A 17,400-nucleotide genomic window follows, 5' to 3' on the forward strand; every position below is an offset into this window, starting at 1 on the left:
TTGTTGTTATGCCCATTATGTGTAAGAATGCAGCTGCTGCTACCTCCACTCCCACATTATGTCAACCACATCTTCACATTTTTAAATATATAAATAAATACCCCTCTCACTCTGTCCTACAAATCATCCAAACACCTTCATCTTTTTTTGCTGTTGCATTTTTCCAACTTTTTAGAAAATAATTTCGTAATTTTTTTTTAATCTTCTAGACCAATGTTCACCTGCAGTGCCGGAACGTTTCTCTTTAAGTCCCCGTAATATCTCTAATGTCCCTTAAATATACATGCGGTAGATAATATTGGATGTACGCTTTTAAAAAAATGTACATTTGGTTTTAAGGGGCTCTAAAAACATTGGGGGCGCAAATAGAAACGCCCACAGAGCTGTTGGGTCGTGGTTATCACAGACTGGGGCCTCAAGGCCACCTATGTATCAAAGGCAAAGGTAGTTGATTGCCCTTTAGGCACCAAGTGATTTCTCACAAGCATCTCCTTAACCGTAGTTAATAACCGTTCAATAATTTTTAAATAGGTTAAATCAATTTAAATTTTAAAAAGGTTAGATAGATAATTAACTACCGTTTGACACTTTCTAGGCGCTTAAAGAATAATTTTCATTCAATTGCATTTTCTTTACTATTTTCATTTTTATGCAATCATATGCTTTTGCTAATACTCGTTAAGCAGCTAGAAATAGAATTATCACCTCTCAATAAAAAAAATAGGTGGTTTTTAGGTTTGGTTCAGATATGTGGTGCTCAAGTCCCTTTCAATGCTTGGGCATCGCTTAATGGTTTGTATTGATTGTTTGTATGACTTTGTGTTTATAAAATAATTCTCTTTGGCACACCTTGTGCTAGACAAGTTGCTTTTGGTGTTTAATATATATTCCATTTTTTATTGTTCAAAAAAAATAAAAAAAAAATAGAATTATCATCAAATTTAAAGAAAGGGTCGTATTTTCAATATACTAACATTTAAGTGGGTGTGCTCAAGTTGTTAAATGTTAATAAAACAAATTTGATCTAGCAAAACCAATTATTAGTTAGATTTTATTTACCTTTTAACCAATCTTCGAATTACAAACCCTTATTTTATGGAAACCAAGGGTTAAAAACAAACAAAAAAAAAAAACTTCAAATCATTTTTTCCTAAGGTACAAATTTGGGTTGATGTGTGTTACTAGCAGAATGAAGTGCCACTAGGGAGCAAATACAACGATACACTAATTATAGTAACTTTTAACTAAAAGTAAGACACTTTGTCTCGGATTTTTTTTTTTCATTCAAAAAGTGATAAATAACTAATTATTAACTTTTAACCAATCAATTTGTGCATATAACTAATGAGTACTATAATTTTTGCTAAAGCGAAACTAAAACTATAATCTTTTCCGTACTGGTTTATGACAAGATTGCTTGTTCAACCTCTTGAATTGATGAAACTTCGAATAATAGATACAAAAAGTGGTACCATTCAATGCTTAGAAACCTCTCAATTATTTAAGTTTTTTTCTCAATAAGTTTCCTCTATCAAAATTAATCTTATTCAAATCTATTCAAGAATTTTTTTTTATCATCCACTGTAATAATAATCGTAAGATTGTAGATTCAACACTATTTTAAGTTCACTCAAAAACAAACCCTGATAAAAAATTATGTTAAGGGATCAATTCGGCTTGGCCGAACTTGAGCAAGTGACTCAACCAGTTGAATTGGGACTTGATTCTCTCATGTGAATGAAAGGTAGGATGACCTTTAAATATTGGAAATAGAAAGATAAGATGTTTTAGGGTGTGAAATATCACACATGAGAAAACATAGAAGATTTAGCTTCTTCCGGTGGACACAAAGCTCTTTTCCCAGCTTATGTAGTAGTGTTGTGCTACTGGACTTTAAAAATGAGGGAAAAAGTAAATTCAGATGTCAAATTAAGTAGCTTTTACATTTCTCCAAAACACAATGATCTTTGCACACATACATAAATAAATAAATATATTTAATTGTATCCAAAAATACTGAATCAAATTGAATGACTTGAAAATGATCCCAACCAACACTTGATGCCAACAGCTAGCATATATATCTCAACTGCTTTGGTGAAGGCAAGCTTGAATTGGAACACATCTTGCTGCTAGTACTCCATTTTTCGAAAGTCCTACATTGAAGGACACGAAAAACAAAACAAAAATCACATTAAAAACATACTATATCTTTTGTTTAATAATTGTAATATGTACAAGTAAATTCCATTAAGCAATTCCAAGATGCTATATAAGCATAATAATATTTGCCCTAGCATGGTAGTAAGATGGAGCTGCAAAGCAGGAACTAGTATTGAAATTCTCAAATTAACTTGAGCAACAGTAATATAATCACTGTATAAATTGTTGACCTGTTTATGGTAACCAACCTTACAAGATTTCAGTACTATATACAATACTTATATATATTCTACAAAATAAAACTTGCATTCATTAACCATTTGGTCTGCCACTTGGCAATTAGATCCTTGAAATAGGGCATGATGCATTGGGAGGAACTAAGTTGTGAGTGGAGCAATAATAAATGGTAAGCAAAAATGGTTACTCCTCCAACCCTAAGTATAAATAACATAGATGCTATATTCTTGTATAAAGTGTGCCACAGCCAAAGTAATAAAAATCAATTTCCTTCACTCATTTCTTTCTCACTAAACAGTCTACAGTTCTTTGACTTATTTCTATTAAAAATTTAACTTGGTTTTTAGCAGTCATTCTCCATATTTTCTGTTACATTGATCTAGCACCATTCTGCTCAATATTTAAATTGTATACCTCACGTTTTACCAAAAAACAAATAAAAAAAAAATTGTATACCTCACTTTAAAATAGTCCACTATAGATTTTAAAGAATTATCTACAATTCTACACTGATTTTGTCAATCTTTCTTGAATGAAACAGGTGGTGAACACAACAAAAATGACAGCAAGGATATATACAAACATAACACATTCATCTAGCTTTTCAATTTTTTCCACTTTACAACAACCGCAGTAAATTATGATACCATATAGATCCATGGTGTGGCAGAGTATCAGGTATTCCAGGAGAATGTAAACACAACTAGAAAAAATTGAAGAGTACTAATCATGAAATTTGCCATTCAAAATAAACTACAAAATACCACTTAATCTAAAAGAAAAGAGCCATTATTATATATATTTGAAAAATAAAGGTTTGCTTCATAATACTTTTCATAAGGGTGTCTTTGGATGTGAAGACAAACTAAGAGGTAGAAAAAGCGTGAGAAATATCCAAAAATTAGTTTAGATTTGATTTATTGTTCCGTAAAAAAGAAACATAAAAGAAATAGAGAAGTAAGAAATATTGATTGCTTTAAAAGTACAGAAACATCTCTAATTTTAAAACTTATACAAAAATAAGTATATAAACAAATGATTCAAGGGATCAATTTATTCTTAAAATATGTTTTATCTTCGGTTGATGATAAATGTTTGAAAAAAATAATTTTTTAAGAAATTTTATAACTAAAAACATATCAACAATGACTTTAATTATTATAGGTTTGAAAAACAAATGGGGAAGGGATTTATTATTAGCAGTGGTGACACTAATAATCTTTTTACAATAATGTAGTATGGGATTTAAACATTAGGACTGATCCAAAGACTAAGCATTTCAAATTAGGGTTTTAGACCTCAAAATTTTAGATATAAAAAAGCCTAAAAAATTTAATTAAATTATGGTCAAGATGAGAACCTCATATCCTCCTGATTCATATTTGAGCCTTGGACTCACCAAAACTTTTTTTTTATTTTAGTTTTAAAGCTCTCTAAATTTTTTAGACCTCTTAATATTTTGGGTTGGCCGTGTTAAATACGTCCATTGAAATTACAAAATCAAATTCTTGCCACAATTTTTTTTAAAGGTCTTGCTACAAAGTTGGAACCTCATGAATATTCAATTATATTAATTTCATCATATATTATTAAAGGTTTATATAATATTTAATTATATCATCAATAAAAAGTGATTAGTCAGTGATTAAACTCTACGTTTTCACAATACAAACTCTAAATTACTCGGTTCAATGATATAAAAACTCTTGTAAAAAATGAAATTGATATAAAACTCTAAACATGGATTTATCATCAAGCTTAAAATACAGTTAACCATGGCTCTAAAGCATTTCAAGTCTATGAAGGTACGTAGATTTTATGGACTTCTTTTTTTTTAAAAAAAAATCTATAAAATCTATGTTCGCTTTGTATATAGGTTGGTTACACAATTCAAAGATGGAGTTCAAAATATCACTCACAAGTCACAATCCCAAGGTTCCCATTTTTATTTTAATTATATATATTTTTTTTTATAAAATACAATGCCATCAACATGGTTCAAAGAAAATCTCATTTCTAGTTGCTAACTCCTTCCCATGCAATAAAAAATGTAATTTTTTTACCTTTCCCAATACTGGCTTCTCAAGAGAACCAAGTTACAAACCTAAATGCCCCCAAATAAAGAAGTTTAAATTTTGCATTCTGAATTTATTAAATCCTGCTGTGCATAAATAATTAAATGGAAAAATATCTTTCTATTAATTATTCATCTCATAATTGTAATACAAAAGAAAAAAAATAATTAATATATTTCATTACTTTTGTTACAATTTTCAAATTTTGAAACCAATCATGATGCCACTTTTTTTTTTAAAATAGAATTTAATTTGTATCTACTGACATTGTAATTTTTTTTCACACATGCATTCATATAAATACCTATTTGAATATATGCTTTGATAGGACACATACATAAAAAGTTTTTCGTGCTTAGAAAAAATCTCTATATAATAATCTCAAAATGTATTTACATGTAACTTATACCATATAAACACAAGTCACTATAAAACAAAAAATTTATTGAAGTCATCATAACAAAAAATGTTACTCCTACTATGTAAAATAAATACAATAGTATCGCTTTCAATTATTAAATGGGCTAGCTGGCTAGTTTGAGAGACTGTTTCTCTCCATGCGTGAGTGTCAGTAGTGAAATGTATGTTTTACTACGTGCATGGACCTTTCAAACATAGTGAAAAATCCCCTAACCAAACCAACCCCATGGCCATGACCCATCCATGTATGGTACTCCTAGCTATAGCCTAATAACTAGGCTCACACTATTTTTCCCTAGCTTACAGAACCTGACAATTAATAAGCAATTCAGGGTCATGTCATGTGGGTGCACAGAGGTTATAAACAAACAAGCGGGAAAATAAATAACAAATTGGGATTGTAAAGTAAATTTAGACATTCATTTTGGCCCAAATTAAAGTCAGTTTAATTAACATTACCCTAGTGAGTGAGTAACACATGGTTATGTATTTATGTCACACAAAATAATAAAAGCTGACATGCTATTTAGGAGGGAACCAATAAGAGCACAAATAAGGAGACAACCAGCCGATACATCCCTATTCACGGCAACCCATGCAGCAGAAGGATGAATGAATCAAATGGAATCAAATCAAAATCAAAATCAAAATCAAACAAAAAGACATCACTAAATACATAATTTTATGACCAATCCCCAACTTGTCTTTTATTTATCATTCATTACCTAGATACAACAAACCATTCACTCTTTGTTATGGTATTGCACAAAATAAACAGTACTATAGTACATCCAAAAATATTCAAATCAAGACAAGCACAATTATAATTGTAAAATTCAAAATATTTAATAATGTCACTTCATGGTTTACCAAAGGCAAGGCATGTACATTGGGGAAGAAATCAAACCAACAAAAAACAATGCAATGTGGTCAAACAATAACATTACTAGAAAAACAAATCATCTAGTACCAGTTCTTCTTCCGGTTTATAAGAGAAAGTTAGATCAACAGAAGTTGATGTATTTAGTTTAAATTCTGAACCAAATACAACAACTGTAATTGACACGATTTTCTCTTGTAAACAAGACTAAAACGAATATTTCACAAGTATACATCAACAAAAAAAAATTAGGCTAAAAATTAAGAAATGACAAGTAATAATAAAGAGAGAAAAATTGTTTTTATGACGTACCTGCTAGAAGAAAATGGAGGAAAAGTGAAACTCTTCAGTTTTTGGGTTTCCCTTTCTGATCTGAATAGAGCTGCAAGCTGCTACCATCAAAAACAGATGAAATCAGATGGTGTTGAATCTGGTGATGGTGATGATGATTATTCTCCATTGTAGGAGCAGCTGAAGGTGAAGCTGAAGCAGGAGAAGAAGAAGCAGAAGCACCTCCTCCACCTCCTCCCATGAAAAAAGGTAGATTGTTGGATCCATCTAAAGGTGAAACTGCAAACCTTTGAAGATGAGACAAAAGAGACGGTGAATTGGACTGAAGGGTCCCCCTATTATAACCAGCAAGGCCCGAAGAGATTGTGAAATTCAGATTATAATCATTGTTGTTCCCGCTTGGTTGAGTAGAAGAAGAAGTAACCACATTTTGCATCATATGATCTGGTATGAATGAAAATGGATGCTGCAAATGATGCTGATGCTGATCTTGAGAATGATTCTCACCACTAGTACTGAATGGTGAAACTGAATTAGACATTGTCATTGATTGATGATCATGAAGTGAATGTCCTAATAGATGATGATGATGATGTGCCCTTGATGATGAAGATCCTGGAAATACTTGACTAAAGTAATGATCCATTGGTGCTGAAGAATTCCATTGCTGCTGCTGCTGCTGTTGCTGTCTAGCTTTGTTGAAAAAACTAGGTTCTTCAGCTGACCCTCTTGGACTATTTGTGGTAGTAACAGTATTGTTGATTCCACAAGTAAGTAGTTCAGTGAATGAAGCTGTTTGAGAAATGGAAGAGGTCACATTGTTGTGATGCTGTTGATGAGTATTGTGAGATTCATGATTAATCTCTTTGTCCTTCTCCTTAGCAGTTCTTTCTCTTGCTCTTTCTCTAGCTTTGACACGGCTCACACGAACATCAGATCTTGAAAGAGACAAACCAGAACCTTTACTTGTCTCAGAAGTGCTACTACAACCAGATTTAGACAAAGAAAGATTCTGACTTTGATAATTGTTTTCACCATTCTCAACAACCATTTCAGAATCATGAACTGAATCAACACCTTGTTCACTTGGCTGATTATTACTATTATTATTATTATTATTATTATTATTATTATTATTAGGTGTATCACCAGAGAATAATGAGTTGTTGAGTGAAGGTAGTTCTGAAATAGCATCAGAAGCTGATTTTATCAACCATTCAACAGCTTTACTTGGTTGGTCATAACCAAGTCTATCTTGAAGATCATAAAACTGAATAGCTGTTGTAACAGAAAGCCTAACCCTTCTATCTCTTAAACCCTTTGAAGTCATTACTTTACTATGCCTATCTTTTCCACCAGAAGCTCTTGAAACCCTTATAATTCTTGAAGAATGATGCCAATTATTGAACCTGTTAAGATTTGCACTTCCATCACATCCTCCTCCACCTCTTCTAATGATATCTCTTCCATGATTTTCTTCCTCATTTTCAACTCTTGGGAATTTATGTTGGGCTTGAATCTCATCCTCCTCCATACCACAATCATGCCTTTGCAAAAACAAACCAACTTGGTCTAACTTCACTTTATTATTTATCTCAATCTTAACTTAAATTTCTCTCTGGTTGTGCAGTGCAGAGAGAGAGAGAGAGAGAGAGAGAGTGTGTGTTTGTGTGTGGGGTTAGCTAGGTATATGTCCTTTGCATTGATGATGATGAAAATTCAGAGACTGTTTTGGCTGTGTAGTGATAAAAAGGCCTTTTTTACTCTCTGATATATCACGGTCCAAGTCAGGAGGCCCTTCTTTAGCTTTATGCAGTTTTGCAGAACAAAACCCTTTCAAAAGCAAAACCTCTTCTCTTCCTGCAAAACTCAAAACCAACCACACCATTAAGGCTTAAGCAAACCAACTCAAAATAATTACTTTCTATCATCATTAAAAAAATACTCAAAATTAAATTGCATTAAATTTTCAAAACAAAATTAAAATACACTGTGTAATGTATTGTCTACATTCTTTCTTTAACAGTACACATCATATAAGATCTGATTAGTAGCTCATAGCATAGCATAGCATAGAGCCTCAAAAAACCTATATATTTTATGAAAAGCTAAAAACCTTGTAGAGCCCTACATATATATGTACCATGGATCTGAACCATTCAGCTTTGTTTTTAAGCTAAAAAAGCAGCAAAATTTGCATAAGGGTATCCGATCTAAGCCAAACCCTTTTATAGCTTCTGCTAGTATAGTATTTATAGCATAGCATATACATTAGAAAGCAAACTATAATACAGCTACAAATTAACATTTTTTTTTTTAATGAAACACTATTGCTCAAATAAATAAAATGATTAAAAAAATGTTGAAGGGTAGGTCATTACTAAGAACAATGTTTGGTCGGAGTTTTGTGACAGGTGTTGAGATGTTAACAAAAGACAGAAAAGAAACCCAGTTGTTGTTGATTACTCAACAACTGCAGTGTCCCTTAAACTCAAACAGCTCACAGATCTGTGCACTTGTGCTTCCATTGAAACAAAATACAAAATCTTAAAATGAGATGTTCCAATATTTGTTATTATTATTTTTTTCAGATCAAGTAATACCCCACTAAGCCAACAAAAGAACCCATCAATATAAAATTCACAAGAAGCTTCATTGTTACAAAAATCAAAGAAAAAGATGAAAGTGGCTTCATGTGATAGGTACGTAGGAAGTGAATTAAAGACAAAAATATGAGATAAGACCTTATTCTTTGCTGCTGATTTTCATGAATTGTTGAGATGGTCTTTCCTTGTTTGAGTGTGTAAAATGGTACCTTGAAATGCAAAATAAGATCATAAAATTATTGTTTTTTCTTTTTGTTTTTGTTGTCTCTTTCTTTGAAACTTCAACACAATACCTCAAATCAACTTAACATATTTTTTTGAGTTTGATTACAGCTTACAGATTTTTTTTTTGTTTCTTGAACATGTAAACTATGCTTAGAGAGAGAAAGAAAGTGATGTACACAACACAAAACAAAAATGTTTGTTCTAGGGCTGGTAGTTTGGTGGGTGAGAAATAGAAAGAAAATGAAGAAAGAAAAAAAAACCAAGAATTGTGTGATTTGTGACAGGTAGAGAGAAACAAGTAAAAGAGTTATTAAGAAGGAGAAGGATTGTAGTTGAAGTTGAAGTTGATTGTCCTCGCCATTGGAACAATGAACGAGCTTATCGGAAAAGACCAGACACGGTGCTGTTTGTAACCTCCTCTCCTTAATATTTGTCCCTCCTTTCTCTTATATTTACTTCAATACCTTATCTATCTATAGATAGTACAATCAATCAATTATTATTATATAACAAACTTTATAAAAACCAAATTAATAAATATATCAAGGAAAATAATTTAATTTGTATATATAGTGAAAATAAAATTATTTTACACTTGCATTCAATGGTATGTTGTCACACCCTTTAATGTAGATGCAACTTATAATACACAAACTATGTCAAAATCCAATGTGAATTTCGCGAACATCTAGTGGTACGACGAATCTTGGACTCGAAAATCACGGGTTTGAGTTTCGTGATTTGGAGAAAAATAAATGTAAATACATTTATAAATGTCGTTGAGGCTGAAGTTTTTTTTTAACTCGTACTAAAGCATATCTCCTCACACTAAGCACATAACTTATGTAAATACATTTGTAAATGTCGTTACAGTTTATTTTAGGCTAAATTGCATTTTTGGTCCCTTAACTATTTAAGTAGTATCGCTTTGGTCCCTTAATTAAAATTCGATTTATTTTGGTCCTTTAACTTCTATTTGTTATACATTTTGGTCATTTCCGTTAGTTTTATTCAAAAAAGTTAGGTTTTCTTCATCTTCTTCTCCTCTTTTTCTTCTTCATATCATCTCTGTCAAGCTTCAACAACAAAAATCCTAGAAAAATTCCAGAAGAAAATAAAGAAAACCTAACGTTTTTGAATTAAAACTAACAGAAAGGACCAAAATGTGTAACGAAGAGAAGTTAAGGGATCAAAATAAATTGAATTTTAATTAAGGGACCAAAGTGATACTATCTAAATAGTTAAAGGGCCAAAAATGCAATTTAGCCTTTATTTTACCTCAAACTAAAGCACATCTCCTCACCCTAAGCACATAACTTGCCATCCAATAGCATGAATATATATATATATATATATATATATATATATATATATATATATATATATATATATATATATATATAAATGGAGAGAGAGTTATGAACCCTCTCTTACTTACACTCTCTCTTACGCCAACTCTCTTATTAGGTATAATCCATGTGGAGTAGCACATATTGAAAATAGATCTCACATAAAGTGATGAGATCGACATCGATTTCATCCAACAAGAGAGTGAGTGTTAAAGAGAATGCTATAATGAAAGTGTTCCTAACATTTATATATATTGTTTAATTTTAATTAAAAAGTGTGGACACAACTTAAAAGTCAAGAGTGTTAAACAAACACCCCTAACATCATCAAAATTAACAAGAATAAGTTAAGAAAACTATGATCGAGGCTAATTCCATAACAACTACTATTGATGATTCTTTTTTCTCACTATGATCGAGGGTAACTCCATAACATCATCGAAAATAACGAGAATAAATTAAGAAAACTATGATCTGGGGATAACTCCATAAAAATTACGATCGAGGATTTTTTTCACTATGATCGAGGATAACTCCATAACGTCATAAAAAATAACAAGAATCAATTAGGAAAACTATTATCGAGGATAACTCCATAAAAACTACAAACGAGGATTTTTTCTCTCGCTTTGATCGAGGTTAACTCCATAACATCATCGAAAATAACAAGAATAAATTAGGAAAACTATGATCGAGGATTTTTTTTTTCCACTATGATCCATGATAACTCCATAACATTATCAAAAATAACAAAAATAAATTAGGAAAACTATGATCGAGGATAACTCTATAAAAAGAAGAGGAGTACCTCATATTATGAAGAAGATTTGCACAATAATTATCTTCTCTAAAAACACAAGGGATAGAAAATTAGGATGGATGAAGATGGAGAGTTTTAGAAATTAGGGTTCATGGTTCCCCAATCTAATTCTCTTCCTTTTTATAATTTAATTAATTCATTTTTTAATAATTAATCAATTAATTTTTAATATGTATACAATCAACTATTTCAATTAATGACATGAAAAATGAATAAGCCAACACACTCATGTCATGTCACTGCCACATCGTTAATGGGAATGAGAAATCTCTAAAATTGTTAGGGGACTTGAAAAAACCCAAAAAATATAAAATAGGAGGACAGAAATAGTGGTTTTAAAAGTAGGGGGACTAGAATTCCGATTAAGTTAAAATAAGGGGATTTATTGGGTGTAAGCGGTTCGGACTAAACCAACGAAACCGAAAGTCCAAACCGAACCAAATCGAAAAAATATCCGACCTTGTTTGGTTCGGTTTGAAACCGATCCGAACCAATCAAAACCTTTCTAGTTTGGTTTAGTTCGTGATTTTTCATTTCGAGATCCGTGAAACCAATGAATCAATCCGATGATAACCCCACTCCTTATTTTACTAATATTATCCGGGAACTTCTATGGTACACTCACAATTTTGAGTGTACCGGTACTCTTGTTTCACAAAATATATAAATTAACGATCAATTTAATGAAATAAAAAGGTATTTGTCAATATTTATATTTTATAAAACATCATTTCATAAGAAAAATCATCATTTCATTGTTTATAAGGATCATATTAAAAAATTTACATTTTGTCATAAAAAATAATCAATATTCATTGTTATGAGTAATAAAAATTCTTAAAAATTAAATTTTATTTCGTCGAAGCTTTTGGTAAATAAAATTTAATTCTCTTAGTTGTCAATGATAGAAAATAATTATTTTTCTTCAAAAAAACAACTAATTTATTATTAATTTTACGACTTGGTGTACCGATACACCCAAATTTATTGGGTGTACCATAGAATTTGCCATATTATCCTACCTCACACAAACTTATGATTAATCCCAAAATTAAAGTCCAACATAAAATACTTTTTAATTCATTCACTTTCTCTCATCGTTATCTTCATCTCATCTCATCAGTCAGACTCTTTTTCATTTCTACTAAAAAATAAACCCTAGCCATCAATCACACCAAATCAATTGTTCATCACCATCGGCCACCGCTGCAATCGTTTATCTCTTGGTTAGTTTTTATCATGTTTATGCCATTGATTTGTTATTTTGACTATGTTTAAATTTTAGGATGTGCTTTTTGGAATTTTTGTGTTTGTCGATGAATGATGCATGTATGTATCATGGATGATTGAAATATTTAAGTTTGATGAAGTTGTTTTTGAAGAATGATGGGTGAATGAATTTTGATTCATATGTATGAAATATTGATTAAGGTTAGTTATGAAAAGTTGTTTGAAAAATAGAAAACATGAAAAACAAAATATGAAATACAATTATACAAAGTTCTATGAAATATTTTTGTGAGAATATGAATTTCTTTTTAATTGTATTATTAAACAAACCGATCAACCGAACTGAACCAAACTGATTAGTTTGGTTCGATTCCTTTTTGAAACAGTGAAAACCGAACCAATCCGAATCGATGAAGATTTCATCGGTACAGACATTTTTTTGATTGAAAACCAATTCAAACCAAACTGTTACACCCTTGGGATTAAAAGTGCATTTAAGCCTAAAATATAATAAAACACGGAGAGAGTTATATTCAACGGAGAAGTCCATAATTCTTTTTTTTTTTGATAAAAAAGTCCATAATTCTGCCCAAACTACATTAATAGATCTCAAAGGAGTCAAACCTTTCCCCAAACGGCCATTAGAATCACGACTTCTAACAAAAAATTAGGCACGGTTTGGTTTTAATTTATATCACTGTTTATTTTGAAATTGATTCATGTAATTTGTGGACTAGTTGATTTCAGTCCATCAAATACAAATGACACTGATATTTTCTAGACTTCCAATCCAATGTTTGTTTATAAATATTTGAGACGAAAAAATTGAAGACCTTAGGGGCCTGTTTGATTATGTTTTAGTTTTTAGTTTTTAAATACTATTTTGAAAATCAATTTTTAACAACTCTTTTTAAAAATAAAAAAACACAGAAAAAGCTGTTTGGTTTATATTAGTTTTAAATGTTATAAAAATTATTTTTTTATTTACTAGATTGCCATTAATGAAAATTAATCACTTTTCCGTATTTTTCTATTTTGAAAAGAAATGAGAATTGGAGAACTGAAAAGCAAAACGGCATATACTAGTTTTCGGTTTTCAGTTTTAAAAACAACAATTTCTAAAACAGTTTTTAAAAAAAGTTTATCAAACAACTTTTCAAATTTTTGAATTTTAAAAAATAAAAAACTGTTTTTGGAAAGCGAATCAAACAGACCATTACTTCTTTTTTCTTATCTTTCTAATTTTTTACAAAAAAATTTATACTACTACGTGAAACAAGTTATATGAATTTGTTATCCATTCTACTTCTATTCAATTTAATTTAACCATTTACTATTATGATTGTAAATAACTGCTATTGTGAGAGAACTCTACCCACTACCCACATATGTACGTACATATATATTGGACACATTTGAGGTGTTAACAGTTAAGTTATCATGATTTCTTCAAAAAAAAAAAGTTAAGTTATCATAAATTTTTCATGTTACATGTTACGGTCCCCTCTTATTATAAATTTGGTCCATTGTTCAAATAAGGGGTTGTATTTCCGGCTTTCCGCGTATAAGATTTTGTTAAAAAATGATACCGAGCCTTTCATTAACCACATGTCACCATTTGAGTAAATATTTTGAATTGTTGGTGAGATTGACGAAATAGTATTGACCACGTAATTTTGTTAAAATTATGTATGTTTTGTCAAAGTTATAGTAGTGTATATATCGGGATTTTGACAAACTCATCGTTATTTTAAACATGAATGTCTTGTTTATACAAGCACATTATAAGAAAAATATATATTTTTTTTCTTTCGATAAGCATTATATAATTAAATGCTATTAGGTAGGTAATTATCTTATGAATGTCCTTCAGAGAATAGGTTATGGTGTGTAATAAAACTATAAAATAGTTGGCTCTAGTGTTGGATTATGAGAGGAGTTAGGGGGACCGTCTACATCGAGGCTAGAACAACCACTCAAGTAAGAGAGACATCACATTCTTACCCAAAACCTTAAGACAATGGGTTTATGAGTCCTCTTACTTATAAGGTGTTCAACCTTTACTATTTTATCCGATGTAGGACATATAACTCACACTTACAAACCAACATCTAGTGGGTTTTTAATAAAGCTCAATTTCTAAACCCCGCATCACAATAGTTTTGTTGTTACTACTTGCACTTGAAGAAGTTGCATAACAATTTCCATACTTTCGAATAAGGGTCCTTTAATTAGATTAATTAATTATATATCTATGGAGAACGTTAACTATATCAATGTCCCTGAGATATTGGTTAAGCAAACAAAACAAATAAGATTTCGTAAAAAAATTGTGCAATAATTATTTGATCAAAAATATAACTTATATTTTTAAAATAAAATTTATTATTTATGAATTCCTTAAGAAATGTGTCTCTCCGATTAACAAGAGCTTATATTTATTTAGATGTAATTATCATGATTCTTCTAGCATGGTCGATACTCTGACGCATGAATTTATAAAAGGACTGGCTGCATTAATCAAACACTTTCCTTACAATTAATTAAAGATAAAGGGACCCTCCTAAACGAAATACGTCCAAAAATTAACGCCAATTGAAATTAATAGTACATAGATTTTAGGTATGTATTCATTCTCCTTCCTTAAGCAAGCCAAAGATTAGAACAATTATATTTGACAAATTAACCAGAGGTAACACGGTTGATAGGGAATTATATGTAATAAACACATATGTAGAGAGGAACATATGTCAGAAGAATATGGCTAATTTGGCTATTGGGATGGTATGCCCATAATCCACGAAAAATATAAACGTTTTATAAAATTTAATCATAGCTACTTAAAATATTACATATTATCAAATATCAACATGCGTATACATATATATAGATTTAATCGAAAAATATTCCAACAATTTGAATGAAGATGAAAATGATAGTAAATTTTGTCAAAAAATTAAAATATGAAAAGGATAGTACTGTAATCATCAAAGGTAGAACGTAAAAAAAAGCTTATTATTCGATCCCCAGTCCCACCACCAAAATGTGGGAGTTCAGAACTAACCAGGCTACTAGAATTAAACACTTTTTTAAGAAAGAAAAAAAGTTGTTTAGTTTAGGGTTTTATAATCTTCACGATGCTTCATGATACTTTAGTTTAAAATTAATAAAGCCCATATTTGAGCATTTATGAATTAATTAATGGGGAAAGGGTGTAGTTGTCCGTACGATCAATGATGTTATCTTCTCTTTCTTTGAGTGTCATGTGGAAAGTTGTATGTAGTTGCAGGAACACAACTTGATGGGCCATCTGGATTGCAGCAAAAATCCACTAGCTATCTATGATAGATAACTTTGCTGGCACCAGAAAAACAATTGGAGATAGACCAACCATTTGTAGTACAATTTGTACAAGAACAAATAACCGAGATTGTAGTACAAATGGGGTTACTTTGGTGATTATTTTTTACTCTTATTAGACATGACATTATTTTGAAAAAGTTAAATTAGTTAATCGAAATTGATATAGGAGAGAATCGAAATTGAGATTTTAAAAGAAGTAAATTTTAAAGTATCATGTCGACACTACCAAATCAACATAAGTAAGTTCAATATTAGATTAAACATTAATTTGGATTTTGAAACAAATTTTTCCGCTTCTAAAATCTTTATAATTATAATCCTCAAGTTATATTTTGTCAACCTTTTTTTTAGATAGGCAAAATGATAAAATCATTGTAAATAAACTCACACATAAATATGAAGGTGTTGGGGTTCGAACTCCGATCATAGTGTCCGACCTAACAATTTCAGCATTTTATCAGTTGAGTTAGAATTTGTAGACTTTGTCGACGCTTTTAATCTCCAAATTACATCGCATACTTCTTTTTTGGTTAAAATATGGTTTTAGTCCTTGCAAATATGCCTCGTTTTTGGTTTTAGTCCATGTAAAAAAAAAATTGTTTTTGGTCCCTGCAAAATTTTTTGTTTTTGAAAATAGTCCCTGGTTGTTTTTGAAAATAGTCCCTCCAGGGACTATTTTCAAAAACAAAAAATTTTGCAGGACCTTTTTAAAAAACAAAATATTTTGCAGGGATAAAAAACTACAAAATAGGTTCAGTCATCATGTGCCACGTATGCAAATCATCACAAAAATGGGGTCAGAGACTATTTTAAAAAACAAAAAATTTTGCAGGGATCAAAAACAATTTTTTTTTTTACATGAACTAAAACCAAAACGAGGCACATTTGCAGGGACTAAAATTATATTTTAGTTTTTTTTTTTTTTTTAAGAGATTACATGGCATACTGATTGCATGCATCACTCACAAAATTATCATTCATGGTTTTTAAGGTATTTGATTCATTCAATGTTTGAGATTTTTTAACTCAAAACTTCCAATTTTTAAATTATAAATAATAAATTAGTAAAAATATGTGTTAATAAATTAGAAAGCTTCCATGTCATTAAAAAAATTACATGGCAAGTGTCATGTGGACTTATGCTTGCCACATAGGTTGATATTTAACATTAGAGACTAAAATTTTGATGGAAAATAATTTGGAAATTAAAGTCGATGAACTTTTTTGTAGGAACAAAAAATAAAAGTTAGTTTCTTAAAAAAAAGAAGAAGTAATTTTATATGAGTTAAAAACATATTTAACACTTCGTATTAATATTATCAGCATGCTTAAGTAGTTTCACATGAAGGTTGAGAATGAATCGAGTAGAATCGAACTCGTTCTACTCCAATTCGGTAAGAATTAATTCAATTTAAAATGCGATATAGTTGATACAATTTAATTCAATTGATTAGGTTTAATTCGTTTCTTCCAATCATATTAAAAAGTTTTTTTTCTTTTCAAAAACGTCAAAATATTCTGTAGAGTTTGATTGTGCGGTTGAACGTGATCATTGTGATAGGGTAGAATTACAAGGATGAAGTTTTTGGATGAAGGGTTTTGTGACACGCTCGAGAAAAGGTACTGTAGAAGTGGAGCATTGGCACGTGTCAATGTTATAGATCTTTGCGTTGGGTGCTGAGTTCTTGAGTCAGTTGCACGTGTCACGGTCTTCGTGCACCTCTCTCTCTCTCAGATCAGA

At 30.4% G+C, this 17,400-nt stretch overlaps 1 protein-coding gene across 2 annotated transcripts; it reads right to left on the reverse strand.

Moving 5' to 3' along the window:
* Nucleotides 1-1,892: 1,892 nt before the first annotated feature.
* LOC120577367 (transcription factor TCP2) lies at nt 1,893-9,359 on the reverse strand. 2 transcript variants are annotated; one of them, XM_039828616.1, is made up of 3 exons: nt 8,811-9,359; nt 6,088-7,926; nt 1,893-2,156 (listed from the first exon to the last, which is right to left on the reverse strand). In XM_039828616.1, the coding sequence occupies exon 2, from the start codon at nt 7,598-7,600 to the stop codon at nt 6,122-6,124; it is 1,479 nt and encodes a 492-aa protein (XP_039684550.1). In that variant the 5' UTR covers nt 7,601-7,926; nt 8,811-9,359; the 3' UTR covers nt 1,893-2,156; nt 6,088-6,121. The 2 variants fall into 2 exon arrangements, with proteins under 2 accessions (XP_039684550.1, XP_039684551.1); XM_039828617.1 differs by lacking the exon at nt 8,811-9,359 and adding an exon at nt 8,448-8,714.
* Between the last annotated feature and the right edge of the window lie 8,041 nt (nt 9,360-17,400).

The sequence above is a fragment of the Medicago truncatula genome, chromosome 8, assembly GCF_003473485.1.
Source record: "Medicago truncatula cultivar Jemalong A17 chromosome 8, MtrunA17r5.0-ANR, whole genome shotgun sequence".
In the NCBI taxonomy this organism is placed as follows: Eukaryota; Viridiplantae; Streptophyta; class Magnoliopsida; order Fabales; family Fabaceae; genus Medicago; species Medicago truncatula.

Bases quoted from the DNA above. Each gene is read 5' to 3' on its own strand.
- LOC120577367 (XM_039828616.1), bottom strand. From the start codon at position 7,600: ATGGAGGAGGATGAGATTCAAGCCCAACATAAATTCCCAAGAGTTGAA.